At 49.1% G+C, this 24,257-nt stretch overlaps 7 protein-coding genes across 7 annotated transcripts; 4 read left to right on the top strand and 3 right to left on the bottom strand.

Moving 5' to 3' along the window:
• Positions 1–694: 694 nt before the first annotated feature.
• BGZ61DRAFT_487503 (uncharacterized protein) lies at positions 695–1,736 on the top strand (the record flags this gene model as incomplete). Its single annotated transcript, XM_046249977.1, has 5 exons — positions 695–871; positions 932–1,065; positions 1,119–1,161; positions 1,210–1,415; positions 1,631–1,736. The coding sequence occupies 5 exons, from the start codon at positions 695–697 to the stop codon at positions 1,734–1,736; spliced, it is 666 nt and encodes a 221-aa protein (XP_046093815.1).
• A 601-nt stretch (positions 1,737–2,337) lies between these two features.
• Positions 2,338–4,584, bottom strand: BGZ61DRAFT_374763 (uncharacterized protein; the record flags this gene model as incomplete). Its single annotated transcript, XM_046242356.1, has 4 exons — positions 2,338–3,122; positions 3,180–3,490; positions 3,553–3,993; positions 4,055–4,584. The coding sequence occupies 4 exons, from the start codon at positions 4,582–4,584 to the stop codon at positions 2,338–2,340; spliced, it is 2,067 nt and encodes a 688-aa protein (XP_046093814.1).
• A 1,092-nt stretch (positions 4,585–5,676) lies between these two features.
• Positions 5,677–8,900, bottom strand: BGZ61DRAFT_374747 (uncharacterized protein; the record flags this gene model as incomplete). Its single annotated transcript, XM_046242352.1, has 3 exons — positions 5,677–8,172; positions 8,231–8,534; positions 8,614–8,900. The coding sequence occupies 3 exons, from the start codon at positions 8,898–8,900 to the stop codon at positions 5,677–5,679; spliced, it is 3,087 nt and encodes a 1,028-aa protein (XP_046093813.1).
• A 1,078-nt stretch (positions 8,901–9,978) lies between these two features.
• BGZ61DRAFT_575455 (uncharacterized protein) lies at positions 9,979–12,815 on the bottom strand (the record flags this gene model as incomplete). Its single annotated transcript, XM_046256190.1, is given in 6 exon segments — positions 9,979–10,160; positions 10,241–11,895; positions 11,959–12,030; positions 12,100–12,559; positions 12,670–12,718; positions 12,732–12,815. The coding sequence occupies 6 exon segments, from the start codon at positions 12,813–12,815 to the stop codon at positions 9,979–9,981; spliced, it is 2,502 nt and encodes an 833-aa protein (XP_046093812.1).
• Positions 12,816–13,262: 447 nt separating this feature from the next.
• On the top strand, positions 13,263–14,566 carry BGZ61DRAFT_374784 (uncharacterized protein; the record flags this gene model as incomplete). The annotated part of the gene is made up of 4 exons (XM_046242358.1): positions 13,263–13,793; positions 13,852–13,860; positions 13,919–14,380; positions 14,432–14,566. The coding sequence occupies 4 exons, from the start codon at positions 13,263–13,265 to the stop codon at positions 14,564–14,566; spliced, it is 1,137 nt and encodes a 378-aa protein (XP_046093811.1).
• A 2,011-nt stretch (positions 14,567–16,577) lies between these two features.
• Positions 16,578–17,094, top strand: BGZ61DRAFT_500833 (uncharacterized protein; the record flags this gene model as incomplete). Its single annotated transcript, XM_046251620.1, has 3 exons — positions 16,578–16,599; positions 16,779–16,951; positions 17,005–17,094. 3 exons carry the CDS (start codon positions 16,578–16,580, stop codon positions 17,092–17,094), a joined length of 285 nt encoding a protein of 94 aa, XP_046093810.1.
• A 4,263-nt stretch (positions 17,095–21,357) lies between these two features.
• Positions 21,358–22,989, top strand: BGZ61DRAFT_374753 (feruloyl esterase-like protein B; the record flags this gene model as incomplete). Its single annotated transcript, XM_046242355.1, has 1 exon — positions 21,358–22,989. One exon carries the CDS (start codon positions 21,358–21,360, stop codon positions 22,987–22,989), a length of 1,632 nt encoding a protein of 543 aa, XP_046093809.1.
• Positions 22,990–24,257: the final 1,268 nt, after the last annotated feature.

Below are 24,257 nucleotides of genomic sequence, written 5' to 3'. Positions count from 1 at the left end.
TGACTTCCACATCTTCTCCCTTCCGCGATATAGCGCACCTCTATCATTCACAAGAACTCGCCTCGTACTCAATCACACATCTTCTCCCTTTCACCTAATGATTTCGTTTTGAGGATCATCCTGATTATTGAAGCCACAGCCTCTATTGGTTCAATTAACTCGAGGCGCTACCTTGATTCTTATTACCTTGGATATATCCGCCCGAAGCATCAATTTCTGTATTCTCTGGTCGGAGCGCCATTTTTAACAGCATGAGGTGTTGAAGATCAACTTCATTACATTCATGCCGCCATCACTGCTAAGGCGAGACGTGGAGAATGCTAATTAGCCTGTACATGTAAGGTAGACTTAACAGTTATTTACAGCAGTTTGAACTTGAAGGTGAGAGACAGGATGTTAGTATACAGCGTTCATAAAACTTTACAGGATTTGACTAGTGCTGCGGTAGTGGCTTGCACAGTTGCCGGCGTCTCTTCATTGCATGCTCCATGGTGTCTCGCTCAGGAAGAATTTGTCCGTGCTAACCCTCTTATCCTTATTTCTCCAGTCCTTATCGCCGACCAAAGGATGAGTGATTAGTGATAGCTTGGGGCAAGGATGGCAAGGTACATAAAACGAGCTTGCCATTCAGTTTTCCCGATTCGCAAGATCAACTTTCTCATGAACTAATCCAGCAGAAAAAGAATATACCTCAATGGCCAAACCGGAAAACACGGCCGTTGTTCGCACACGTGCGATAGGGAAGATCGTCAGTTCTGATGATGTCGATATCGCTTCAAGAGCTATTGAAGGCACTCAAACCACTGAACTGCACATTGACCATGCCACTTCTGCGAGACTACTCAAATCAATAGACAGACAAATGATGCCTGTAAGTTTCTGAACATTTGCTCACTCATAAAGATCATTGCTAACTGTAGATATTCTGTAGATCCTCTACAGTGTGTATGATCAAAACTTCCTTGATAAAACTGCATTGACCTACGCATCAGTGATGGATCTGACAGCTTCTCATGTCGATGGCGGCATTGAACTGCACGGCGGACAGGAGAGTTGGCTAGCAAGGTACAACACAGATCGATATTATTCATTGTCCGTATGGTTCACGGGCGTCTTAGAGTATTTTTCTTCGGATACCTCTCCGAAGCATGGCCTACAACTGTGAGTCACAACGACAAACGTAGTCACCGTATTTGAGCAGTTTTGTAGCGTCTACTGCAGTATCTTCCCCTCGCAAAGTATCTCACTTTCAATATCATCGTCTGGGGGGCCGTCCTCTGCTGTTTCCCTAATGCAACCAATTTCGCCGGTGCTATGGTGCTCCGTTTCTCCTTAGGTTTACTGGAATCTTCTATTACATCAGGCTTCGCCTTGATCAGTGATCACATGCCTGTGGTACATGGAGTCCGAACAAGGTATGTGGACAGTCCTCTGGTTCGGTTTCAACGGAGTAGTCCAAATATTCGACTGAGCCATGGCCTATGGCATCAGTAGGATTACAAAAGAGCATAAGTTTACGATTGAACCCTGGAAATTTGTCTTCTTCGTTTGTAGCCTGGTAACGGTGGTCTTGGAATCGTCTCTCTGTGGGTTGCACCCGATAACCAGACCAACGCTCGATGGCTCACAGAACGGGGCCAACTGCTCTGCATTCAACGGATCAAAGGCAACCAACAGGGTATCGGAACCCGTTGTTGGAGGAGACACCAGGCGACCCTACTCTCCGTGATATCTAGGAATGTGGTAGGGTATACTAAGAAAACCACGGCGGCTGCCATGCGCCTGGTTGCTTACCGTGTGGGTAACATCATTGGCCCATAGACGTTCCAAGGTGCTAGCTGGAACTCAGCAGAGTTTTCCTTCATCGGTTACTATACCCTCTACTTCTTGGACGCGCTCTTCATTCGCTGGTATTACTTGCGGTTGAATCGCAGGAGGGCTGCGCTCATCCAAGTCGAGCAAGCCATGGGCGAAAGCCCAAGGCAGTAAGTTGAGTCTTCAGTCCCTTTTCGAACGCTTAATAACCTCAATCCACAGGTGGCTAGACTTGACCGACAGAGAAAATCCCGACTTTAGGTATAGCGTGTAGCAGAAGCTTTCTGACACGTCTGGTCGAGCTGGTAGTCCCCTTTAGGCCCCAGAACTCGGTTCAGAGGTCCTTCTCCGAACAGCATTCAAGGTGGCGCTAGCTGTAGTGACAGCACTTGTAGTCAATTTCAGGTTTATTCTATCAACTTCGGAAATGCCGAGGCTTCTAATAACGGTTTGATAATGGCTGTTCTTTATGTGGAGGTCTAGTTACTTTCCGTAATCAAGCACTGGTGTCGGTTCTCATTGTCAGTGAGGGTCCACGAATATACCGGGCTCGTCCCACGACAGGAAACCGACGTCCATATATCTGGAATCAATCAAGTCGTTGTTGAGCATCAGATCGAATTCCTCATTCATCCGTGGCGCTTCTGGAGCATTGTCTTGGGAATGGTTGGATCGTGAGGCAGAGAACCCGGCCGCCTCCGGCTGCTGAACGCCAAGGGGAAGGGTATCATCGAGGAACCGGTTCTGAATCCACGGGAGCGCCGAGGCCGGTAAAGGGTCGACCGTGTCCTGAGAAAATGGATCGTTCCCTTGCTCTTTGGTATCGGCCAGGAGTCGTGCAAGAATGGCCGAGAGAAGACGTGCCTGGGCGGAAAGAGCATTTTCGACAGAAACTGTGCCTGAGCTCACTTGAGAAGACGTACGCGGGCTCTCTAGCGAGTTGGCTGCAGTCAAAAGGATTGTGGTAACCTCGGCAAGTACATTGAGGGCTTCACGTTTTGAGACCCCCGAGGCATTGCTGGCCTGTCTCAACAACTTCGGGATCATCATTGCAGCATACGCGGCCATAAGATGAGCAGTATCCCAAAGATAATAAAGAATGTTCATTTTACCCATCTTGATCGTTTGTCGCAACACACTGAGCGCACTCGAGAAGCACACTCCAGTTACATCAGCTATGTCAGTGGCGAAAGAAGCGACATTGTTTGCGACGAGCATTCGATGCAATAGCACTGAATTGAAGTGGAGACGCATGTAATCTCGGAAAAAATGGATCAAGGGCGTCTGGAAAGGCTCAGGATTAGGAACTAGACGATGGGTCAGCGGGACAAAGCCAAAGATTCAGTCAGCCATTGAGTTCCTACAAGTCAAGAATGTCGAGCGCCAATACTCTGCCCACTCAGTCATCCTACTATTGAAATCCCGCATGTCGTTTTGAAAGGACTGAAGGTCTTGAATAGAATGAGGCGAAAGAGGCGAAAGGGAAGCAGGATGTTGGCGAGTTTTCATCATAGTGGCGTAAACCGGACGAGCGATAGTGGTCAACTCGAACCCTCCAACGGCTTTGCCATCTCCCAGCGGGTATGTCCACCTTGTCAAGGATAGCCAATGGCGAGATGCAATTTCTTCATTAACTAGCGCACTGGATAATGGCCGGTCCGTAAAGTAGCTCGATCTGGGATCTCAGTTAGTCACTGATGCGTGCACGCAACAATCCCAAGAGTCTGGCCTGCTTACGTTCGATCTATATTTCCCAGGGCTAGCCATAATCGATCTTTGTCTCTCATCTGCCGTAAATCTAACTCGGAAAGGTGTGGATTTAAAGGGTCTTTCGTGTCATACGAAACGCTTCGTCGTGTCATATTCCACTCAGCAGAGGCTGCCAGTCGTAAAGCAAACCCGATCAAGATGTATCCCCTCGTGTCATTGATGTCTTTCCAGTGATACATGCAGATAATTGCCCAGATACTCTCAACAGCTGAGTCGCAACTGAGCAAGGCTCGGCCCAGCAAAAGCTCTGCGTGTTCTCGAATACGCATATGGGATTCTGGCTGGAAGATCCTTGACGAGACGGTCAGAATCATAGTGAATAGCAAGCTAGATCTCGCTCTTGTATACGCAAACGTGTATAGCTGCGGATCAAGCAATCCCACAAGGCAGTTAAAATGCCTCATAAACCTATTTTGCAGCAGATTTATTAGCACCAATGTCATCCTAGAGCAGACATTGCCGTCCATACCCTTCAAACAGATATTGCGCAGGCGGCCGACGAAGGATTCCGAGATCGATAGGATCGTCTTGCACCGCTCCACTTGGCGGCGTGTTCTCCAGGGACTTGTCGCGGTGGGCGTCGGCCCCAACAACGGTTCTCTCCGGGTCGAGAGCCCTGTCTAGTGATAGTCCTCCAGTGTCTTCGGAATTCACGACGAACGAAGCGGGTGTGAAAGATGATTGACCCGAATCTGAGGGGATAAGAACAGGGGGTATGCGGTCAAGGGAAGACTCAGGTGTGGCAAACAGGGACTCGACGGACTGCGCAGATGGACTCCCTGAACCGTTGTAAATTCCCGCCGATGCTCCAGCCAAAATATGGTCGCGGTCAACACGAGGAGCCTCTTGTTGCTCCTCCCTGGAACTGTGGGAACATGTCAGAGCCCGATTTGCACATGTCCAAGTTCCAAACGCACTTTGCCCCCTCCTGGCCTCGGCGCCGGTGGCCCCGAGGACGCAACTCGTACACGCAGTGTTTCGGTAGTCTTGAACAACCATCACAGCTTTGGGCCCCTGGATCCGAGGCCACGCACTTTATTTTTGCACGCCGGCAAGGCGTACATGCGACGCCGTACGGCCGTCTCGAAAACGTCAGCACGGTCATGGTCACGGCCACGGTCGGCAAGGATGGCAGCACCTGCACTCACCGCCGTGGAGCCCGTCGCCTGGTCAAGTCGGTCATTACGTAGTCCACCACAGCAGGGCGTGGTCTAGCCTGCAAAAACTCGCTCCAGGCCGCGGCGAAGGCTCACAATGATGAAGTCGGTCGTCCTGTTTGCCGCAGGGCGGCCCCCATTGTCGAGGATTGCGAGGGAGGAGGGCCCCTGAGTCCGTCCCTCCGTTGGGGAAGAATTCGGAAACTGTGTGCCCCATCATCGTCCATCCACGCACGGGTGGGGCGACTGGCCCGTCGCCATTAATTGATTACTGATAAATAGATCCGATCAGACGGAGTTAGTAGGACTGGTCTTCTGCATATGCAACTCCTTCGAAGGTCTCTGGCTGGTACGGCGTTCTTCTGCCCTCAATACCGCGCGGACCATTGTCTCGGAACGGCCTAGTTCTCCTTCACCCGGCTTCCGATTTGTCTGTGGACGGAATTGGACCTTCGGAGGACCTTCGGATTTGGCCAGAGGACCCACCAAGACGCCGGTGGCTACGGGCCGAACGCTGTCTTTCACTGGCTGTGCCATCCGCTCGTCATTCGACTCCGTCTCCTATTGGGTGACTGACAAGACACCGTTTCAAGGATGCATGCAACCTCATCACCCATTACAATTCCTCGGCATTGGTAGTTGTCTTGGTAAAGAATGATTTGGAAGCGTTGTTGGTGTTGCTTACCCTGTTGGGCCCCAACACTCAACCGTTCTGGGATCTGGTTGTTGCCCGACTCCAGATGGTAGGCAGCGACGTCGTCCACGAAATCATGACCGATGATGCTGTTCCCTTCGATTGAAAGATTCACAGCACAACAGGGTTTGGTGAAAGGTGCTTGATGCATGCATGACAAGAACCTCTAGCCAACTCGTAAAGAGTCTATTATAAAACTGTAGTTCAAAATCTTTACGGAAATTCTCTCCTACTCTTGCACTAAGCTTCTAACTTTCCCCGAACCTCGAGCATAGCTATATTACTCGTCTCACCTACAACTCTCTTGATAACCAGAACCAGCTCATCCAACGCTGCAAGCATCTGCAAAAAAGCGTTCAACATCACCACATACCTCCTCAAACCCTCATCGTCGACATCATCTCTCCCGTGCACACCGCTGCCGCCTACTCCCTCCTGGAGATGTTCTCTAGCAAATTCTATAGCTTTGGCAAACAATGGCGTGGGTAGTATAGCCGGAAGCGCATCATCAGTTTGTAGCGCTTGCTGAACTACCGTGAGGACTGCCATGATCTCAGCTATCACATCTTCCTCTGTGGCGCCCGTCGATGTGATGATCCAGGACCGCTGTGTTTTTGACAGCCTGGTTGTATATACCAAGAGCTGAGCAATAGCCTGATGCAAAAGCATGCAGAGCTGGCAGACTTGGCTGAGCGTATCCGTATCAAAGTTAGAAGTTGAGAATTCAAATACCGTTAGCTGGATCGGCCCTGAAGCAGATAAGAGGGCTTCTAGAGCTGCCAAAACTTCTTCCTCGGCCACATTGCGTAGATCTGTTGCAGGATCCTTCCAGTTCGATGCAAAAAGAGCATACTGGTCTCGGATGCTGACCAGGCTGTCGCTAAGTAGGCCGCGATAATGATGGTTTGCAGAGGGCGGTTTCGGAATAAAATTGGCGATAAATGTTGCACTCAAACCCACAAGAACGAGAACAAGGCGTCTCCAGAAGACCTCATACCCCCTGCCAGGATTACCATAGGGTTCCTCATGCATATCAATCCAGCTATAAATAGCAACGAGGTACGCGGTTATCCCCATCATAATTCCTGCAGGCATTAAAGCAGGAGAGGAGAAGAGCCGCCACCACATAAATATGACGATGACGAAAGCCATAATAGCAGCTTCTCCATATGGAGATCCTGAACCGCTACCGGAACCAATATACCATGCAGCCATGCCAACAATACCGCCAACTATGGTGCCGATGACCCTCACAACAATTCCATATACAACATCTGCTGTGTATGGAAGTAGAGTCAGTTGTGCCATGATGACAGCCCATAGTCCATTTTCACGATAAAAGAAGCCTGCGCTGGGAGGAATGACAGCCGGTATAGAGAGAGCAATTGACATTATCGCCATTCGAATAGCAAACGTTCCTTCAGCGTTTCCGAGCCAATGTGCTGTATCCAGGAGGACCTGGCTAACTCGACTCCTCCTGCGGCTGTTGGGTGTTCTCATTGAGGCGAGTTCTGCTCGGCTGGACTTGATATCCTGGTGTGCATGAGACCTTCCTGGTGGGCGGGCATACGCTGAAGAGGCCGGCGAGATGCGAGTAGTTACCGCATCGCCGATGTCTGCAGCCGGCGTATCTTCCGAGTATTCCGTGGTAGACATCCACCCGAATAGTGACGCCAATCGAGTTGGCAGCCAGAGTCGTTGGGAAGTCCGAATCGTCTCCAATTCGATAATTCTTGACAGGAGTTGTTCGAGCGCATCCGCCAGTTGGGATAGCCTCTCTTGAACGAGCAGCCCCATCATGAGGTGGGTCAATCCTGGAAAGGTACTGGAATCAACCTTCAAGAACCCGTCGTCGTTGAAAATAGAATAAGGCGACTTTAAAAAGGAACCAGAGGTCGATGCTTTGAAAGCCTCGAGTTGTGCTCTTAGTCTTTCCAGTGCAGCACTGTGTTTCTCTAGCATGTCTGCGTGGCTAGGGCTCTCTTTGAAAGCGTTTGCGTTTAGCAAGGCTTCAATAATGGCTTTGAGTGACTCTTTGCATGCCTCAATTAGATACTGGGCAGGATCTGATGACACCTGGAGACTCTGGCCTGCTTGCTCAGCTTTTCCCAAGGAATTGGAAGTCATGTGAAAGTAGGCTTCTCGGTTCAGCTGATGTCGTCCAGTTTCAAAGACTGTTTGGCTATCTTGGATGTTGTCTGTAGTTGGGAAAACAGCCATCGCTTGCCTGGACCTGTCTTTATGCACTTCTGCCTGTCTGTGTATCTCAAGCAGACTAGTAAACTCAACGGTGAGCAGTCGTAGAGGCTCAATCAGCTTGATCATGTCGTCCGAGCTCCACCGTCCAATGGAGAAATCGATAGGGAGGAATGTAGTGATTGGATTCACTCGCATCCATGCCGTTAAGAGTTTGAGCTTTGCTCCAGTCAACGTCTCGGTGCTCATTCTTAGGCCAGGGTGTTTTAGTCCAAGTAGACAAGCATCTAAAAATGCCGGCATTGGTGCGAGCAGGTCTTTGAAGAGGTCGAGCGCTTCAGATGCGGAAGATGTTGGAAATATAAGTATACTGCACACCAAGGCAATACCTTCGGCGATAGCGCAGGGTAAGACCAAAGGCCTAGCGACGTTTCCGTTGAAGCTCGGGAGAAGCGGCGCCTGGGTGAGGAAAACCGCGCTGACGATACAACCCATCATCTGCGTAAGCCTGAGTTTGGGAGCTGCGACTCGTAGACGAGCCTGAAGATTTGTCAGTATTTCTCGTTTTGTTTCGCTTGCTGCTGGTCGTCTAACTCACAATCAAGTATAGATATAAACAAATCATGCAAAAATATATCGCCGTCACACTGGTGTGCAGCATAAAGCCATTGTACAGTTTGATCTTCACAAATGTGATGGAGTCACTAGCGTTTTGAGACACGGCCATTTGCTGAAGCTCAGCAAGTCGAGATTGTGTGTCCGCATCCGATCGAGTCGCCAGGGCAGCTTTCATGGTAATTAGACCCCAAGCCCAGGCGGTTGTGACACCTAGCATCACAGTGATAGCAGCGACCAGGTGCATGAAGACTGTGCCCGATGGCGGTGCGAGCCATAGTACAATGCTGGACTCAGTCAGTAAAGCCAGGAGAAAAACGACCAAGGACCGAGGTTCGGATGTTGGACGACCTCGCAGCTACCTACCATCCAAGAAAAGACGCCTGGCCCATTTCATTTTGGATCGGGTTGATGTAGATAAAGATGGTCATGATCCACATAGCAAGCGAGCATCTGAGCAGCCGTTTAAGGTCTTTAGCATTGAAATGGTCGAGCCATGGGGGAAGCTTTCGACGCGGCCTCGATGTCCGATTTGCGTTAATGAAATAGGGATTCTGCAATGTTTCGGGCGCCACCTCCGCAGATTTGGTCTTGTGCTTCTCTTCTCTCGGTTCATCGCCGCTGGGAGTAGCTGCTGGGTTGGTATCAGACATGGTGACGGCTCTCGGAGAATGGGGTGTGTGGTCAAGTTGACGATCGCCGGCCCTTGCCCAGTCCTGCTTCACTAGAGTCGTGGATGCGTAGAGAGTGATGCGTGGTGTTGAAGAGAGTTGTGTGAATGTGTCCCAGATCTAATCTCTATTATGTACGCAGGACTAAGTACCGTTGATGCAGTTTGACTAGAGTGCCAGGCATTAGAGAATTGCAAAGCAGGGAGCGAAGGCGATCATCTAGGACATTACCAGGAGGCTCCCCACGGGATGCCATCAGGTTAGACCAAGTAGGTTGGCATTTGCCTCGCTAACGAGCCAGGTAATAACAGTCCGTCAGATTTGATGATGGCTCGGGATGTTCTGTAATCATGTGCAGGGCATATCTGGAACCTGATTGGGAGGCGTTTACCCACCCACCTTTCTCCACGACCATCAAATTTGATATTGGTAGCGGCCGACCGTGCATGGCAGGGATGCGTTTGTCGGATTATGTGATGAATGCCGACTCGGGACAGATTACACATACCTGTGTGGTTACTGCCGAGGACCCATGGAGTGGCGTATTTCTTCGACCTGCAACGCTAAGCTGGGGGCAATTTCGTCCTTATGGATTTCTTGTAACTTTGAAGGAGCTGCTCAGTAAGCATTGCGGGGAGCAAATCGCCAATTCTTGCCCCGTTCAGGCAAATCCACCAACACCAACTTGTATCACAAGTCGGTATTACTTAGACTCTCTCAGGATGAGAGACTGGTGATGTGAAATGGGGCACTTTGTTGGTTATTGATGAGAGTGATAAACAGCTGAGACGAAAAAATGCGCGAATGGTCAATATGAGATGAACTGGTGGATCAAATAATAGACCGACCCTAGAATGACATCGAAGCACTGGTAGGGCGAGGTGCGTCAGAGAGGCCACCGAGAGCATGATGGCCGACAAAGAGCAATTGGTGACAAATACAGGACACATAAACCAATGAAGACCCATTAGACTGCACAATTTAATTTTCTACATAGTAAACCTGCTAAGTTGGTGCCCTAGTAATGTATTTGGCTCGCTCGACGTGCAAAACATTTTGCTCAGGACCTTGATTTCCATCTCGTCACCACCGCTTCCCTCTCCTCTGGAGTAGCCCATCGAAAATCGTCTAGACCTTGTCTTAGTCTGATCAACATGATTTCACTTTTTAGTTTAGTGAGATGATGCTTTGACACCTCCTTCTCGATACCCTTGAGCGTGTAGCCTGGAACGGCAAATATTGCTGTGCCGTATTAGCATCCTGATCTGTTCGTGGTGTGTGATACTTGATGAGAGGCACAAGATGCAAAAAAGAATACTCACCGGCGCCGAGGTTGTACGCGAACCCTCTCGCACCGCGTAAAATGCCTTTGAGGAGCCCCTTTGCACCCTCATCTCGCACATTTTCGTACGGCTTCATGACAACGCCGCTGAACGCATCCCAGAATCCCAGAACAAATTCTTTCCCTGCTGTCTGGAGACCACTTCCCAATCCTGTAATCTCATCACGCCGTCGCACCTCTGTCGCACCGAAGCTATATGAGGGATAGTTATGGAAGCCATTGGCGATGTTGTAGAAAAACGCTACAGGTGCCTTCAGACCTGTCTTGGTTATATCAGCGGCGAACCGTCCCGTGACGCGCGTGATATAGTAAGCATTTCCATGCTTGCCCTGTTCCTGTGCTCGCCAAGCCGCTTTCCGCTTCTCGTAAGCCGTTGGTGCTCGCTGGAACTTAGCAACGTTAGGTTCAGCAGTGTGAAGCGACTTGGTGGCCAGTTTATGAGCGATAGTTTCCATCTCAACAGAAGTTAGGGGATTAGAGTGCAAAAAGTCTTTGAGGATGCCGTCGTGGGAATTTCCCTGGTTACTTAGCTGTGCCAATGCTTCCACATCTTCATCAATGATAGCCGCTGCTGAGGAAGACGGCTGACTTGTTTTGCCCACGGGTGCAAGCTGTCCAGGCCGCCCTTTCAAGCGGCTGGAATAGCCACTCGCTGCTGTACCCACGGCCGTGAAAAATCCCGACACAGCGGCTACAGCGCCGATTATTGGGTGTTCGGCACCTTCGTTGACATACCAGTGCTTGTGTTGAATGAGCTCGCTGTCATTTGGTTGGATCAAGCCTTTATCGAGGAGGCATGACATGGCAAACCCGCTGAGGCGAATACCAGTGGACTTATATCGCCAGACTGCCAGCCTGTCTGGACATAAATCACACCGGAGGTCGTCAATGCCTAGTCGATCGAAGAAATCCGCAGCTGCCGTGCTCGCTCCGTTTTCCTGTGTGATGGTGTGTGACATTTTCTGCGCCGCTTCACCAACCACCGGCTTGAGTGCAAACAAGATGCTGGCGGCCAGTGTTTCTGCTGTCATCTCCTTGAAAGGGACTGGCGTTGGACCGGCGCCTGCTCGAGCTACCATCTGGCCCCAGAAGGGCTGGTCACCAAAGAAAGGCACAACTACAGTTGGCCGCCCAGCAGCAATACCAGCCGCTGTGGTTCCAGCACCCCCGTGATGGACAACAGCAGAAACACGCTGAAAGAGCCAGTCATGTGGGCAGTTGCCAATGAGGTATATATTCTCGGGAATGTCAGCAGGTTTGCCGCCTATCGTCCCCCAACCATGGGAGACGATAGCACGGACCTTTGCAATCTTGACTGCATTGAAAATCAGTTCGGTGAGAGCTTGTGGGTTCTCAATGATTATAGACCCAAACCCGATGTATACAGGATGCCTCCCTTTCTCCAGAAATGCAGTTAGATCCGGAGGAGGGGTGTAAGAGGATGCCAAGGGCAGAAAAGAAAAGCCAGTGATATTTATATGGGGAGCCCAATCGAACGGCTTTGGGATTAGAGATTGAGACCAGAGATAGCTGAAAGGTACGCGGAGTCGAGAGAGAAGCTGATATCCCCACATTGGACTGATGGGATCAAGGCGCAAGACCTTGGTGCGTAGCTTATTGATCAAATCCCCAAGCCTGAAATGGAAGTGCATTGTTAGCGATAAAGATAGTAAGTGTAGGATATCCTGGGAAACATACCCTTGCCAGGTCAATAGCTCTAGCATCATAAATGAGAGGTAGTTGGCAATTGCTGCGTTGGCGTCCCCATAGCTCATAGCAGCTAAGGGATGAGAGAATATTTCTGTGGGCGACCACGGCATAGTGAAGACCATATGCAACGGAATGCCTAGCTTTTCGGCGCAATGAATATGAGCCATAGAAGGGGGGTTGGCAATGATAGCATCGGCGATAAAGAGGTCTTTTGGCATCTGCACATCAGCCGCCTTTATCGGCTCTGTCCCCATCCCATCGCCAGCCTCAATACAGCTCCGCCATGCGCCATGCATGATCTCCCACATCTCCTTCCGCCTCTTACCAACGTCACCGTCTTTGACGCTTTTGCGGCTCGGTAGTAGGCCTGGATTCTTGACCATGTAAGCCATGAGGGCTTCAGGATCGCCGCCAATGCTGAAGAATTCCACGCCTTGTTCTTCAACAAAGTCCTTGAAGATAGGGTGCGTGCAAATACGCACGCGGTGGTTGAATGGCGGTCTAGACAGCAGCTGGGCAATGGGGACGAAAGGCTGAACATCGCCCCGGGAGCCAACAACATGAATGGCGATGTTGAGACGCGGATTGCCTGTCAGACCATCATCGACAGCTGGGACAGCGATGCTGCACGCTCTTGGCCGCTTAGGTGGATCGGCAGCTGCCACATCTCCGCCAAACTTCGACTGGAACTGCTGGCACCATGCCGTGAGCATCTGTGGGCTGTTGTGAAATCGAACATCGACGCGGCCTTCATCGTCGACGTTTCCAGATGGCGCATGGTTGGGGTTCGCATTGTCTAGAGCGATGTGGCCAAGTCCATCGGACTTGATCCCTCTCAGTGGCATCTTCTCTAGCAGGACAGAATTTGACGAATAAAGCGTAGCGGTTAATCAACTCGGCTGGACAAGTGATGCCCACTGTCCTTGGCATGTGATTTGGGTGCCGTTTATATGCATGGCACCGCGAACCATCCTAATATATGGAGCACCATCACTCAGGCCCTGGAGCGTTTAACTCATTAGTCACTGTAAGACGCCGTCATGTTTTGATGAGTGATCATTAATACGAGCTGCCACACTACAGTGATACCTTGTGGGTCAGCCCAACTGCTTATGCAGGCTCGTGTCGGACCGTGAGTAAGCCAATATCATGCTCAAGGCATCTAGCGTGAGGAGCTGTTATTGGCGTGTGGACGCCTATTAAAACTTGCAAGACCAGCTCCGCTGTATTAATATGCCAATCGTGTCTGCTGCATCACATCCATTGAGTAGATCCCCATAGTCATAGTCGCTATGGCTAAGCAATCAATATCCAGCAACAATGGTCCTGTCAGCCGAATCCGCGGCGTTTCCATTTCCCTCATCAATGCAAATCCTCAATTGGGCGTATGGCAGGCTGCAGGCACAGCCATAGCTCAGGCACCAACCCTCGGAGAGCTCCGTGACTCTGAATCGGGAGGCACCAATATTGCTTTCAACGCTCAAGGTCACTCAGCTCGATTTGCCGTGCAAGAGCCCGACGGCGAGTTGGCGTTGGCGACGTCCAATGCGAAGCGGCCAATCTTTTCAACCTCTATATTCAACGAGGTGCTGGTCGATACGATCGAAAGTCCCACAGAAGCCATCACACGCGGAGCACCTGTCAGGCCGTTAGAGGAGGATCGTCGCCACGGCCACCACCGGCGACGCAGTCTGTATGAGCGGCACAAAGGTGATGCGAAGGAGAGATGGAAAATGACGCTGTCTCACGGGTTGAATGCCTTTTGGAAGTTCTTCAAAACACCTTCTGGCTTCCTTATTAGTATTTATTTTGTCAACATTGTTGTAAGTTCAGAAGCATTAATCGCTGAGACTTGAATATATTACTGACATAGATATGCAGGCTTGGGGAGTAAGTTTATGGCATACATCGGACAACGAGATTCGTCACTCATAGCTAACATTTACAGGCCATGCTCTTCTTCCTTCTCCTCAAGGCTGCTCCAGCCATGAATCACCCCAGCGCTGACGATGATGACTCGCCCCGCAAGAAATGGCTGGAAATTGACAGTCAGATCCTCAACGCCCTCTTTTGTGTAACCGGTTTTGGCCTCGCGCCCTGGCGCTTCCGTGATCTGTACCTATTTGTGGGCGCTGTTCGCTTCAAGAACCGAACCGCAATGAGAAGGCTGGCCGAGCAGAACAAATCCTGGTTCCGTCCGCCGCCGACTTGGCTGGATGAAAATGAGAGAGAGGCGGTGACAGTAATGAAGTCAGATGCTATTGTACACACCACAACTTTCACGGGCGAGAAGGCACCACCAACTCCACTGTGGAAATTGGGTTTTGCCATCTGGATGATGGTGCTGAACACGCTTCTGCAAGCCATCCTATGCTACTACATGTGGGGATATAATAGGATTGACAGACCTGTAAGTCCGCTTGAGACCCTTATTGTACAAAGCTGACAGATGAACTATCAGATATGGGCTACTGGGACTTTCATTGCCTGCGGGTGCTGTGTCGCGATGTTTGCGGGCCTGATGTCGTGGTGGGAAGGACGTAAAGTGAAGAAGATTGAAGGACCACTGGTAGAAATCGTCGATGGAGCAGTTTGAGATTCTGAATAATTTTAAAAAGAATAAGACTGACAGACTCCCCATGATAGTGGTTTGTATTCCATAATTGACTGCCATTACTATGGCCAGCAGATTGTTCTCGCGAACTAAGGTGCGCTGTTCGTTATGCTTGAGAAGGACTATTCACAAATCGAGAAACCTCGCTTCTAGTGCATGGTAGCCCAGAAAACTGTATAGTTATAATCTATGTGTATAGAAAGTCTCAAGTCTTCAACAGAAGCCTAAAAATCCACGGACATATCTTAGCACCCGGTATGACCTGTTCTTCAAGCCATGTCGAACATCATCTACGGTTTTCAGGGAAGGGAAAGGAAGGAAACACGTATTCAGCCTGTATTACCAGCATGTCCTCAGTGGGTCATAGTACATTATACTAAATGCACTCAGCAGCTCTTGTCCCGTTGAGGATAATCAGTGTGTGTGAAGAGGCCTGATTAAGAATCCGGAAAGACGACTATCCTTCAGTTAGATTTAAAAGTAGTGCAAACGTCTGGCACCGGAATTCTGACCAGACTTTGACACACCTGAACGGAATGGAACTCTGCGGTTATCACATTCGTAACTGCAGTACTAATGATGACGGGGATGATTATAAATAACTTCGAAGATACGTTAATATGATACCCTAAGTTTCGGTGTGTTTACTAAGACTGCTAGTATGACGATCCGTATATGCTAGTCGGCTGGCTTCGTCAGATCACCCACCGAGCAGTCACACCGCCATGTGAACCCTGCGAAATGATTCCTACACAATAAAAACATAGTTACAAACAGGCACCTCGAGTCCGGCTTCGGGGATGTCGTGATTGGTGGTGGTTCCTCCTCATGACCATCGCTGTGAATAGGAGGTGACTCCTCGCATACCAAAGTCTGAAGGCAAGCTAGGCCGGCGACAGCCCCGGTTACGGATGGTAGGCTCGAATGATCACGTTCCATCCCAGCCTCAGTCTTATGACTCGTCAGCATGAACACCGTTGTGGCGATGTAGAGATGATCAGGACATCCCTGAAAAAACAAGCATGCTGTGTCGATGCCGATGGATTGGCGGACAGACTATATCACTACCAAGGGACGTGGCGAAGGCTGCAGTAGCGTGATGGGAGGCGGTACTGAGGTTCTGATCCTCCTGTTCCAGATCAGGCATACCTCTGAGGCAGATATGTTGTCGTCACGTAGCGCTTTGCGTCGCAGCGCTTTGCATCATAGCACAAGTAGGGGAGCTTGCCTGCAAAAAAATGCTCCTCCACGTGAGAGCCAATAGACAACATGTGAAAGTTAACCACAAGAAAGGATGTTTGCACACGCCCACATGAGGGCGTATAGGCTTATTGAACAGCCCGGCACTAGCGTGTTTTGGGGTAGTACTTATGCATAGAAGCGAAAAGGTTTGCTTGCTGCAATAGGATTCCAGATGAGTATGTTTGATGGAGATGAACGTAAAAGAAAGTTTCTCTCTGTATCCTCGTATCAGGTCTGATTATTGAGGATTCCGATTCCACCTTATTAGCTGAGTAATAATTCGACAGGCTACTTAATAATAGTTCTGAGTATTTATTTCCGGTACAGATATTAATAAACCCCCGCTGCAATAGCCAGATTAATCCACTCGACACGAGCTCATCGTCTACTTTGTAGTTTGCTGATCTGCTGCCGCCTTTCCGTGCCGATCAAAGTTCTAGGCCCAGTACTGCCCAAAGCTCCTTCGGAAGACCCCCGCTATTCTGACTTTGTGGCTTATATGCTCACTTTACCTGGCGTTGATGTGGAGCCTATCCAACAACTAATCGTGCTGGTGGCATATGCAAATGCAGCATCTGAGTAATCTGACTGACCATAACCACGTATGTATTATTCTATGATCCACGAGCCTGATCGACGAAATCATTACCAAGCAATCGAACATGATCCTGCCTACTGCTAATAGCAATTATGAAAATAAGCAATGTCGGATTTGATGTGTTGTGATTACACTACACATTGATATGTTGCAATGGATTACAGGAGACACTCAAGTATAAGAACACTCTCTGCCACTTCTCACAGTTCAATTCATTATCACCAACCTCTCCGCTACAACTTATATTCCTAATCAAGAACGTCCTTTTCCAAACTAATTATGAAGCTGTCAACCTTCCTCGTGTGCCTTGCGGCTACCGGGTGAGTTATTAGGGTTACAGCACTTTTTCTCAAGCACTGACATCGAAACCTAGTGCCCTTGCCGGGAAGAACTGCAAGTGCCAAGATCCTTCCGGAACTGGTCCTCAGTGGAAGGACCTGACCAAGAAGGTCTGTGGAGAACAACTCTCAGGCGAGAGCATGATTTGCCAGGCAAATAAGAAGTACCACGGAGACCAGCACCACCAGGCGAGACTACATCTAGAACTGGCATCGGTATACGGAGATTGACCATGTCAAAGTGCTCGAGCTCTCTGGGATGTATTGACGGTGGAGCTTTCAACAACTGTTGCAAGCAGCTTGGAGTAACTGGAGCTTACTGCTGGAACTAAATATAAGGTCCCTTGTTAGGAAGGGGATATTGTTAACCTGGAAAAGTACTACAAACACGCTTATTTATAAATTTTATATTGGGTGTCCAAAACTTGCGCCCAGGAACAAAGTAGCTAGAGCTCTGCCTCTGAGCTTCCCTTTCGAGTTGCACAATCTTTGGACTATTGGGTAGGCTTTTCTTAAAAACTCCGCCCAAAAGGGTGAACTGGACCAGCGCGTAGAAATTCTTGTTCAATGTGATCAGGTTAACATTACTAGGGCTGCTATCCTGTTTGGTTGAGAATAGAACGATTATTCTAGCTGACGGGGGTGTGGAGGACTATTTGCCAGGTACGGTTTTGGCGGTGAAATCATGTCGCTAGTGCTGAGACCCCGTTCTATAGGGTCGTTAGATTTTCTGGCTGCTGAGGGATTAGGCGACACTGCATGGGTGAAGATAAGGCTAATGCCTGCGTCTTGGAATAGACGAATCCTGGAGAGGCCGAATGACGGTTCCCACCCCGGCTAATAACCGAGGTAGGGCTGGCCCTCTCGCTACTCTCTCGCTAGCCTGTACTGGCCTGTCCTGCGCTGGCCGGGTCACCTGGTGCTCTTGGATATGGGGCTTTAAATGCAGTACTGTCCTTATTATATCCCGTGGTTTCCCTAGGGCTACTCAAGATGTTCCTCAATGCGAATTTGTTCCATATCACAACCAACGTTGCCCCAATTTTGAGAAAGTTGGGCATTTCCGCCGCCACATGAAGGCCCCAATGCGCGCAATATGTGGCTGACCGAGGTAGAAGATACCTGCGAACATGAGAAGAGTAGAATCAACGAAGGAGTCTTTATTTGTCCAACCAGTTCCAGAGCATTTTGAGCTACAGTTCAAGCCGCCAGCTGTGTCGCTAACATTTCAAGGCTTCTTGGGCATTAAGATCAATCCTCTAACCTGTCTATGTCGTGAAGTGCAACTTGTGCCGGACTTCCGTATAGGAGACTGGCAGCACCAAATATAGAATAATTTATCATATTATTAAGGTCTAAATAAAGCATTCAAGTTAGACTCTAACTGCAACTGATAGATAGACTCAGGTATCTAAATATTTATAGATATCTAGATATACCTACTAATTAATTTTATTAAAATATATTTTCTAATTAATTTAAATAAAATATTTATTTATTTAATATATTTTAGCAGCAGAAAGAAACAGAAAATAACACCCAACTTATTAACTTACCCTAGGGGAAATACACAGAGAGTCGTCGTACAGGCGTCTTAGCCGGTCAGCCCGAAGCTGTACCAGATTACATATATAAGGTCGGATCAATCTGAGGCTTATATCTCCTGATAGGGAAGCATCTCATAAGATAGAATATCGGGTCGGTCGCAGGAAAGTTCGCTGGCAAGGTATCAATGAGGCCTGCGGCAGCCCGATATCTAAGGGAGGTTGAAGACGGAGGTTGGACAGGGAACGTAGTAACGGCAAGAAGGTTCAAATAAATCTCTCAAAAATGAAGGCAATTAATTAATGGACTTCCTAGCAGCCTCGAGCCCTTCCGGCCTCTCTGACTTCTTGGAAAAATCTCTGAAAAATGAAAAGATGATGTTTTTCCCTTGTGACGGCACTGACCTCCCCTTTTAACCTTATCCGGGCCACCCTAGAGACATCCCCGCTAGCGACCAGCTAGCCCAAATGTTCCCAACCGCCTGTCACAACAGTAATGCGTAGTGAGTCAGGGTGATTGAGGTAACTAAGTTGTATTAATAGCTGAGTAGCTGCTTATGGTGAATATATACTACTCGGTCGTCTATATACTAATATGATCGGGCGTAATCACTTATACAGTAATTTTGATTACTGGTAATTAGAGGTGATTACTGAGTAATTGCGGTAATTGTGATTACTGGTGATTAGAGGTGATTACTAAGTAATCACGTATGGCTAAACTATGTTCCGTTCCGGGAGGCTGAGGAAAAAGTGGTGCTGCGCCCGGGACCTAATACAGGTTGCGGCCAAGCTGTGACACAACTGTAAATAAAAAGAGTTTATATTATAAAAGGTTTTAAACTTAATTAAATAAGTTAAAGAAGTAAGTAATGTAGCCTATTGTCTCCACTAGTTTATATTAGTATTAACTCTAATACTTTAAATAACCAGTACTTGCAGATACAGCCAAGTAATAAAGGAGTGAAATACCATGCTCGCTGGCGAGCGATAATCCATGGATGCCAAAGAGTTCCCACGCTGAATGCAAGGAGAAAGATCATAGCAGCTGCTCTTGACGGCTTGTAGTTGTAAAGATTGAACTTTTCGTCAGCTGTGACGGATTTAAGTAGTTGAAGGGGAGAACAGTGGCGGTAGCGGCTCGTGTAAAGATGGTGGATGCAGATAATGGAAGGATTGAGTTATTGGATCTACATCTGTTATTAAAAGAGCGTCCAGAAGCTGTACTTATACGTCTTCAAGTTGATACCAAAGCAGGGGCAATGATGGGGCTACGGGATTATCCCCACTTCGTCTCAAACCTCGCATCTCGCACTTCGCACTTCGCATTTCGGTACGTACCTTCACGACCCACAAGCTATTTGTGGTAAGGGGGTCTCCGGAGATCTCCCCACCTTTTGTGTCTGGGCCTTTTGCATGCGAGGAACAATCGATGCCGTCCACTTGTCCCCTGTCGCCGGAGAGTACACGTCATTCACGTAGCCACACGGTTCACTATAGAGACAGAAGTTGCCATTAGCCTTAGGAGGATTCAACCTTTCGTAACTAGCAAAAGATATGGATTTGATATAAGGGATGAGATTGTATCGTTCTTAGGACAAGTTGGCAAATACGGCTGGGGTGGCGAGCCAGTAGGACTATAGGAAAGCCTAAGGTTATATGAATTGGATTGCACTTTTATTTAACACTTGTAAAAGAGATCAGTTGCATTTAGGTCTGTTTGCATTATTTGTTCAGATTGTAGAATGAACAATACAAATTCCTGGCCATTTTAATTTCCTCCTTCTGTAACGGGCTGTGCCCGTAGGTGGCCTCGGGAACCCTCGGCCTTTCGTGGCCCACTTTTTACCTTTAAGCCACCATGGCGAGTATATTTATGGATGGACCTCCTCTACTCTCTTTCTCTTCTTCTTCTTTCCTTAAGTTTGGTATACTCTGTAGAGTGGCCTAGCTAGTTGCAATACACTACCTTGAGACCGTTACACCTTCCGATCTTGCCTATTCTCCAGGCCGTCAGGTTTCTTGTGCTAGCTGCTGCTGGAAGCCATGATAGGATGTAGGCCCTTAGATCAAGCATCAAGCTCCCTTGTATGCCTCAACCTCGATCTCAATTTGCATCTGGGGGAACTCCAGACGAGGCACAGCAATGGCTGTCCAGATGGGTCAGTGACCTGAAATGTGCTTCTTGAATTTCTCAAATGTGGAGTTGTACGAGGCCCCGATGTCGACGTGATAAGTGCAAATTGAGTCCATGTCTTCCTACCTGTGAAGGCCGACAGTTTAGAAGATACAATTAACATTTTCAAATGCGAGGTCCACCTGGCTCTTAACGTTATTAACATCTAGCTTGCTGGTATTATTCTAGCCTCCATGGCTAGAGCATTTGATAACATCTCCGAGCACAACTGCCCGCAAATAGTGGCAAAGGTCGCTATGCTTTTGACTAGAGCTGGTTTCATTGTGGTATTGTAGACTGGATATGTTGGCTTGGATGGAGCTTTTCTGAACAGGAGTCAGTCAATCAGTTCAGCAAGGTTCTTGAGGTAAATTACCAATAAATTTGGTTGAGTATGATTGTACTTAGTGGAATCATATAAACATAATTTAAAATACTTTGAACCACCTGCCGATACCACATTAAGGGTAGTCTATATATAGCGACGAGTACATCAATTTCTCGGGATTTGGCATTGACTCCAACTCGGAATTTGAATTTGTCTCCACCTCAGCATTTAGTTCTGCCCCCACCTCGACATCCACGCTTGACTACGATTTGATGTCTATTTTGCCTCCACCCGGGATTTCTTTTCATCTCCAATTCAGGATTCGGGATTTGTCATTCCCTCACCCGCCTCTTGACAGAGGGGCTTGCCTCAAAGGACACTAGTGTGTTGTGCTGTCGGCATCATCCCACGGCACATTGCAACTTATTTGTACTTATATATAGAAGACCGGGCTGCCACACCATCGGGTGATTCGATTGTTCTACTTGCCGTTACTACCATCACCACCACCCTTCCTCTGCCCACGTGGCGGTCGACCCAAGTCAACATGGTTCGTTTCCCGCTGCTCGTCCTTGCTGGTGTTTCATCCTGTCTGGAAGCAGCATGTGCCTCCTCCAAAGCCTCCAACGCCTGCTCGGCCGTGAGTCTCTCTCGTGCCCTCCCCGACAATGCCAAAGTCTTGTCAGCCGTCGCGGTTCCGGCCGGCGGTTCCTACGGAGAGGGCTCGGCTAACCTGGCGTACCCAACCAACCCGACCAACATGCCAGCTACCTGCACCGTCGTCGTCAATGTAACGACCTCGAAGACGTCCTCGCACCGATTTGGCCTCTTTATGCCCACGACCACGTGGAATCAGCGGTACCTGACCGTCGGTAACGGTGGCTTCTCCGGCGGTATCAATTGGCTCGACATGGGCGCTGGCCTGCAGTACGGCTTCGCTGTTGCGTCCACCGACATGGGCCACAATTCTTCCATGTTTGACATAACTTGGGCCTTGGGAGAAACGGAGAAGCGTCTCGACTTTGGCTTCCGCGCCACTCACGGTACCACAGTCATGGCTAAGAAACTAGTTGAATCCTTTTACGCCTCCAAGATCAAACACTCATACTACTCTGGATGCTCTACTGGCGGCCGCCAGGGTCTCAAGGAAGCCCAGCTGTATCCCGAAGACTTCGACGGCATGCTGATCGGTGCCCCGGCGTGGTGGACGTCCCATCTCCAGGCCTGGACTACCAAGCTGGGCATCTACAATCTGCCCGAGGGTGCGGCAAATCACATAGACGCCTCGCTATATCCAATCCTGGCCGCTGAAGCCGTTTCCCAGTGCGACGCCGCTGACGGCCTCAGCGACGGTATCATCAGTGCTCCCCACAAGTGCCTCTTCAATTTAAACAAGATGCTCTGCTCCGACTGCAAAACTAGCAATTGCCTCACGACCGAGCAAGCGCAGACGGTGAAGAACATCTATTCGGACTACGTCATCGGCGGCAAGCTCACCTTCCCCGGCCTCGAAATAGGTTCTGAGGGTCAATGGGGGGTTTCCATCTCCGGGTCGGAGCCTGCGTCTCTAGGCCTCCAGTACATTCAGTACATGCTGCTAGACAACCCCTCATGGCCATGGGAGAAATATAATGACTCCATAGTCGCCCTCGCCGATAAGAAGGATCCTGGCGATTGCACCGCTGACAACTACGCCGCCATGGCCGGCTACCGCGCTCGTGGCGGCAAGGTGCTCATGTACCACGGCATGGCTGACGCCCTCATTTCTACCGGAAGCTCTACGCACTTTTACGAGTCGGTCGCCACTACTCTGGGCGGCATGACCAAGCTCTCTAACTGGTTCCGCTTCTTCCTTGTGCCTGGACTGCAGCATTGTTCCGGCACTGCAGTCGATGCCCCCTGGTACTTCGCCGGTGGCAACCAGGCTGGCGCTATAGGCACGGGGGTGTTCTCGGTCCCCGGTTTCACTGACCCGAAGCACGATGCCATGATGGCACTCATGGATTGGGTTGAGAAGGGCACCCCAGTCGATCGCATCGTGGCCACCACATGGGTTAGAGCTACGGATCCGTCGTCTGGCGTTCTGAGGCAACGCCCCATCTGTCCTTATCCTAGCCATGCCGCCTACAGTGGCAAGGGTGATGTTAATGCAGCCACAAGCTGGGTTTGCAAGGAATGATGTTCAAGATCATGCCCTCCCCTGACCTAAAGGTGACTCCTTCTTCTTCTCTTTCCCAACCTCAACCGGAGCCCATGTACCAGTCGTCCTGTCGAATCCGTGGGATTAATAATAATTAAGATCACGAGGAGTCTGGATCAGTGCGATTGGAGCCATGGCCAAGGCCAAGCCATGTGCTTTTCGATGAGGTAGTGTGACTACAAGTCATCGGCAACGAGCCTGCGACAACATATTTTAAAAATCTCAAACCTCTCAATGTCGCATTGCGTACCCTTCTCGATCTGGGAGACTTCGAGGCCGAAATTATCAGTCACTCCAGTGCTCTTGACACCACATTGACTGATCGCTTCAACCAGATTGCCGGCGGCATATCTGTCCAGCTCGGTTTTTTTGGAATGTAAGTAGATCAATTTAAGATAATTTTGTGCCCATCCTGTATTTTCTTCAAACCCTACTTCGCAATGAACAACAATTATAAAATCCACCCACATCCTATTGCTCTGTTTAATTATACAGTAGCCTACGTATAGTCCTAGTTATTAGAAACCTATAGGAAGTGATGAGCAAAGCAACGTGAGTGTTTAACCTTCAGCTTAATACCAAATGCTACATAGAGAGAGCATCACTAGTACAGTGAATACGGCTTGTTTGACGACCCCTGTTTTTTTAGGGCTAATACCCATTGTTCTGATAATCATGAACTTAACGTTATGTAGCAGACTGACTTGACATGCTAGCTCGACTAAAAAAACTATCAATGATTAATCTGCTACCCTATCCCTTTGACTGTCATAAGGCTACACCTACGTACCGCGCCCCACGTAGCCCCCGTCAAGGACAAGGTACATAAAATGACTTTGATCTGCCCCAAAATCAGCCCAGTAGCGGAAAGTGTGGTGTGTCTCTTTATAGGTCTGAGGATTGGTTAGACTTCTATTACGTGAGAAATGGTGTGCGCGTCTCGCCCAAACCAGGCTTCGCAAACAATTGGCCGGTCACCTTTTTTGCCCAAAACTGATCACAGTCACACTTAAAATCTGGTACGGGCAGCATACAGAATAGTCGCATACGGATCAGCACCTTATCTTATCAAATACACTTAATACAGCCAGACAACAGCTATATAACCCACTGGCACGCCGGCTCGACGACATTATAGTAAAAGGAGGTAAAATTATCTGAAGCAACTTTACTCTGTTTCCCTGCCTAGACAGTCGGATGGCGATGATAAATTGCGATTACATTCCGCATAATGATTAAAAAGAAGA

Source organism: Ilyonectria robusta (assembly GCF_021365365.1).
Source record: "Ilyonectria robusta strain PMI_751 chromosome Unknown BGZ61scaffold_77, whole genome shotgun sequence".
Classification (NCBI taxonomy): domain Eukaryota; kingdom Fungi; phylum Ascomycota; class Sordariomycetes; order Hypocreales; family Nectriaceae; genus Ilyonectria; species Ilyonectria robusta.
This window is presented reverse-complemented; position numbering and strand designations above follow the sequence as displayed.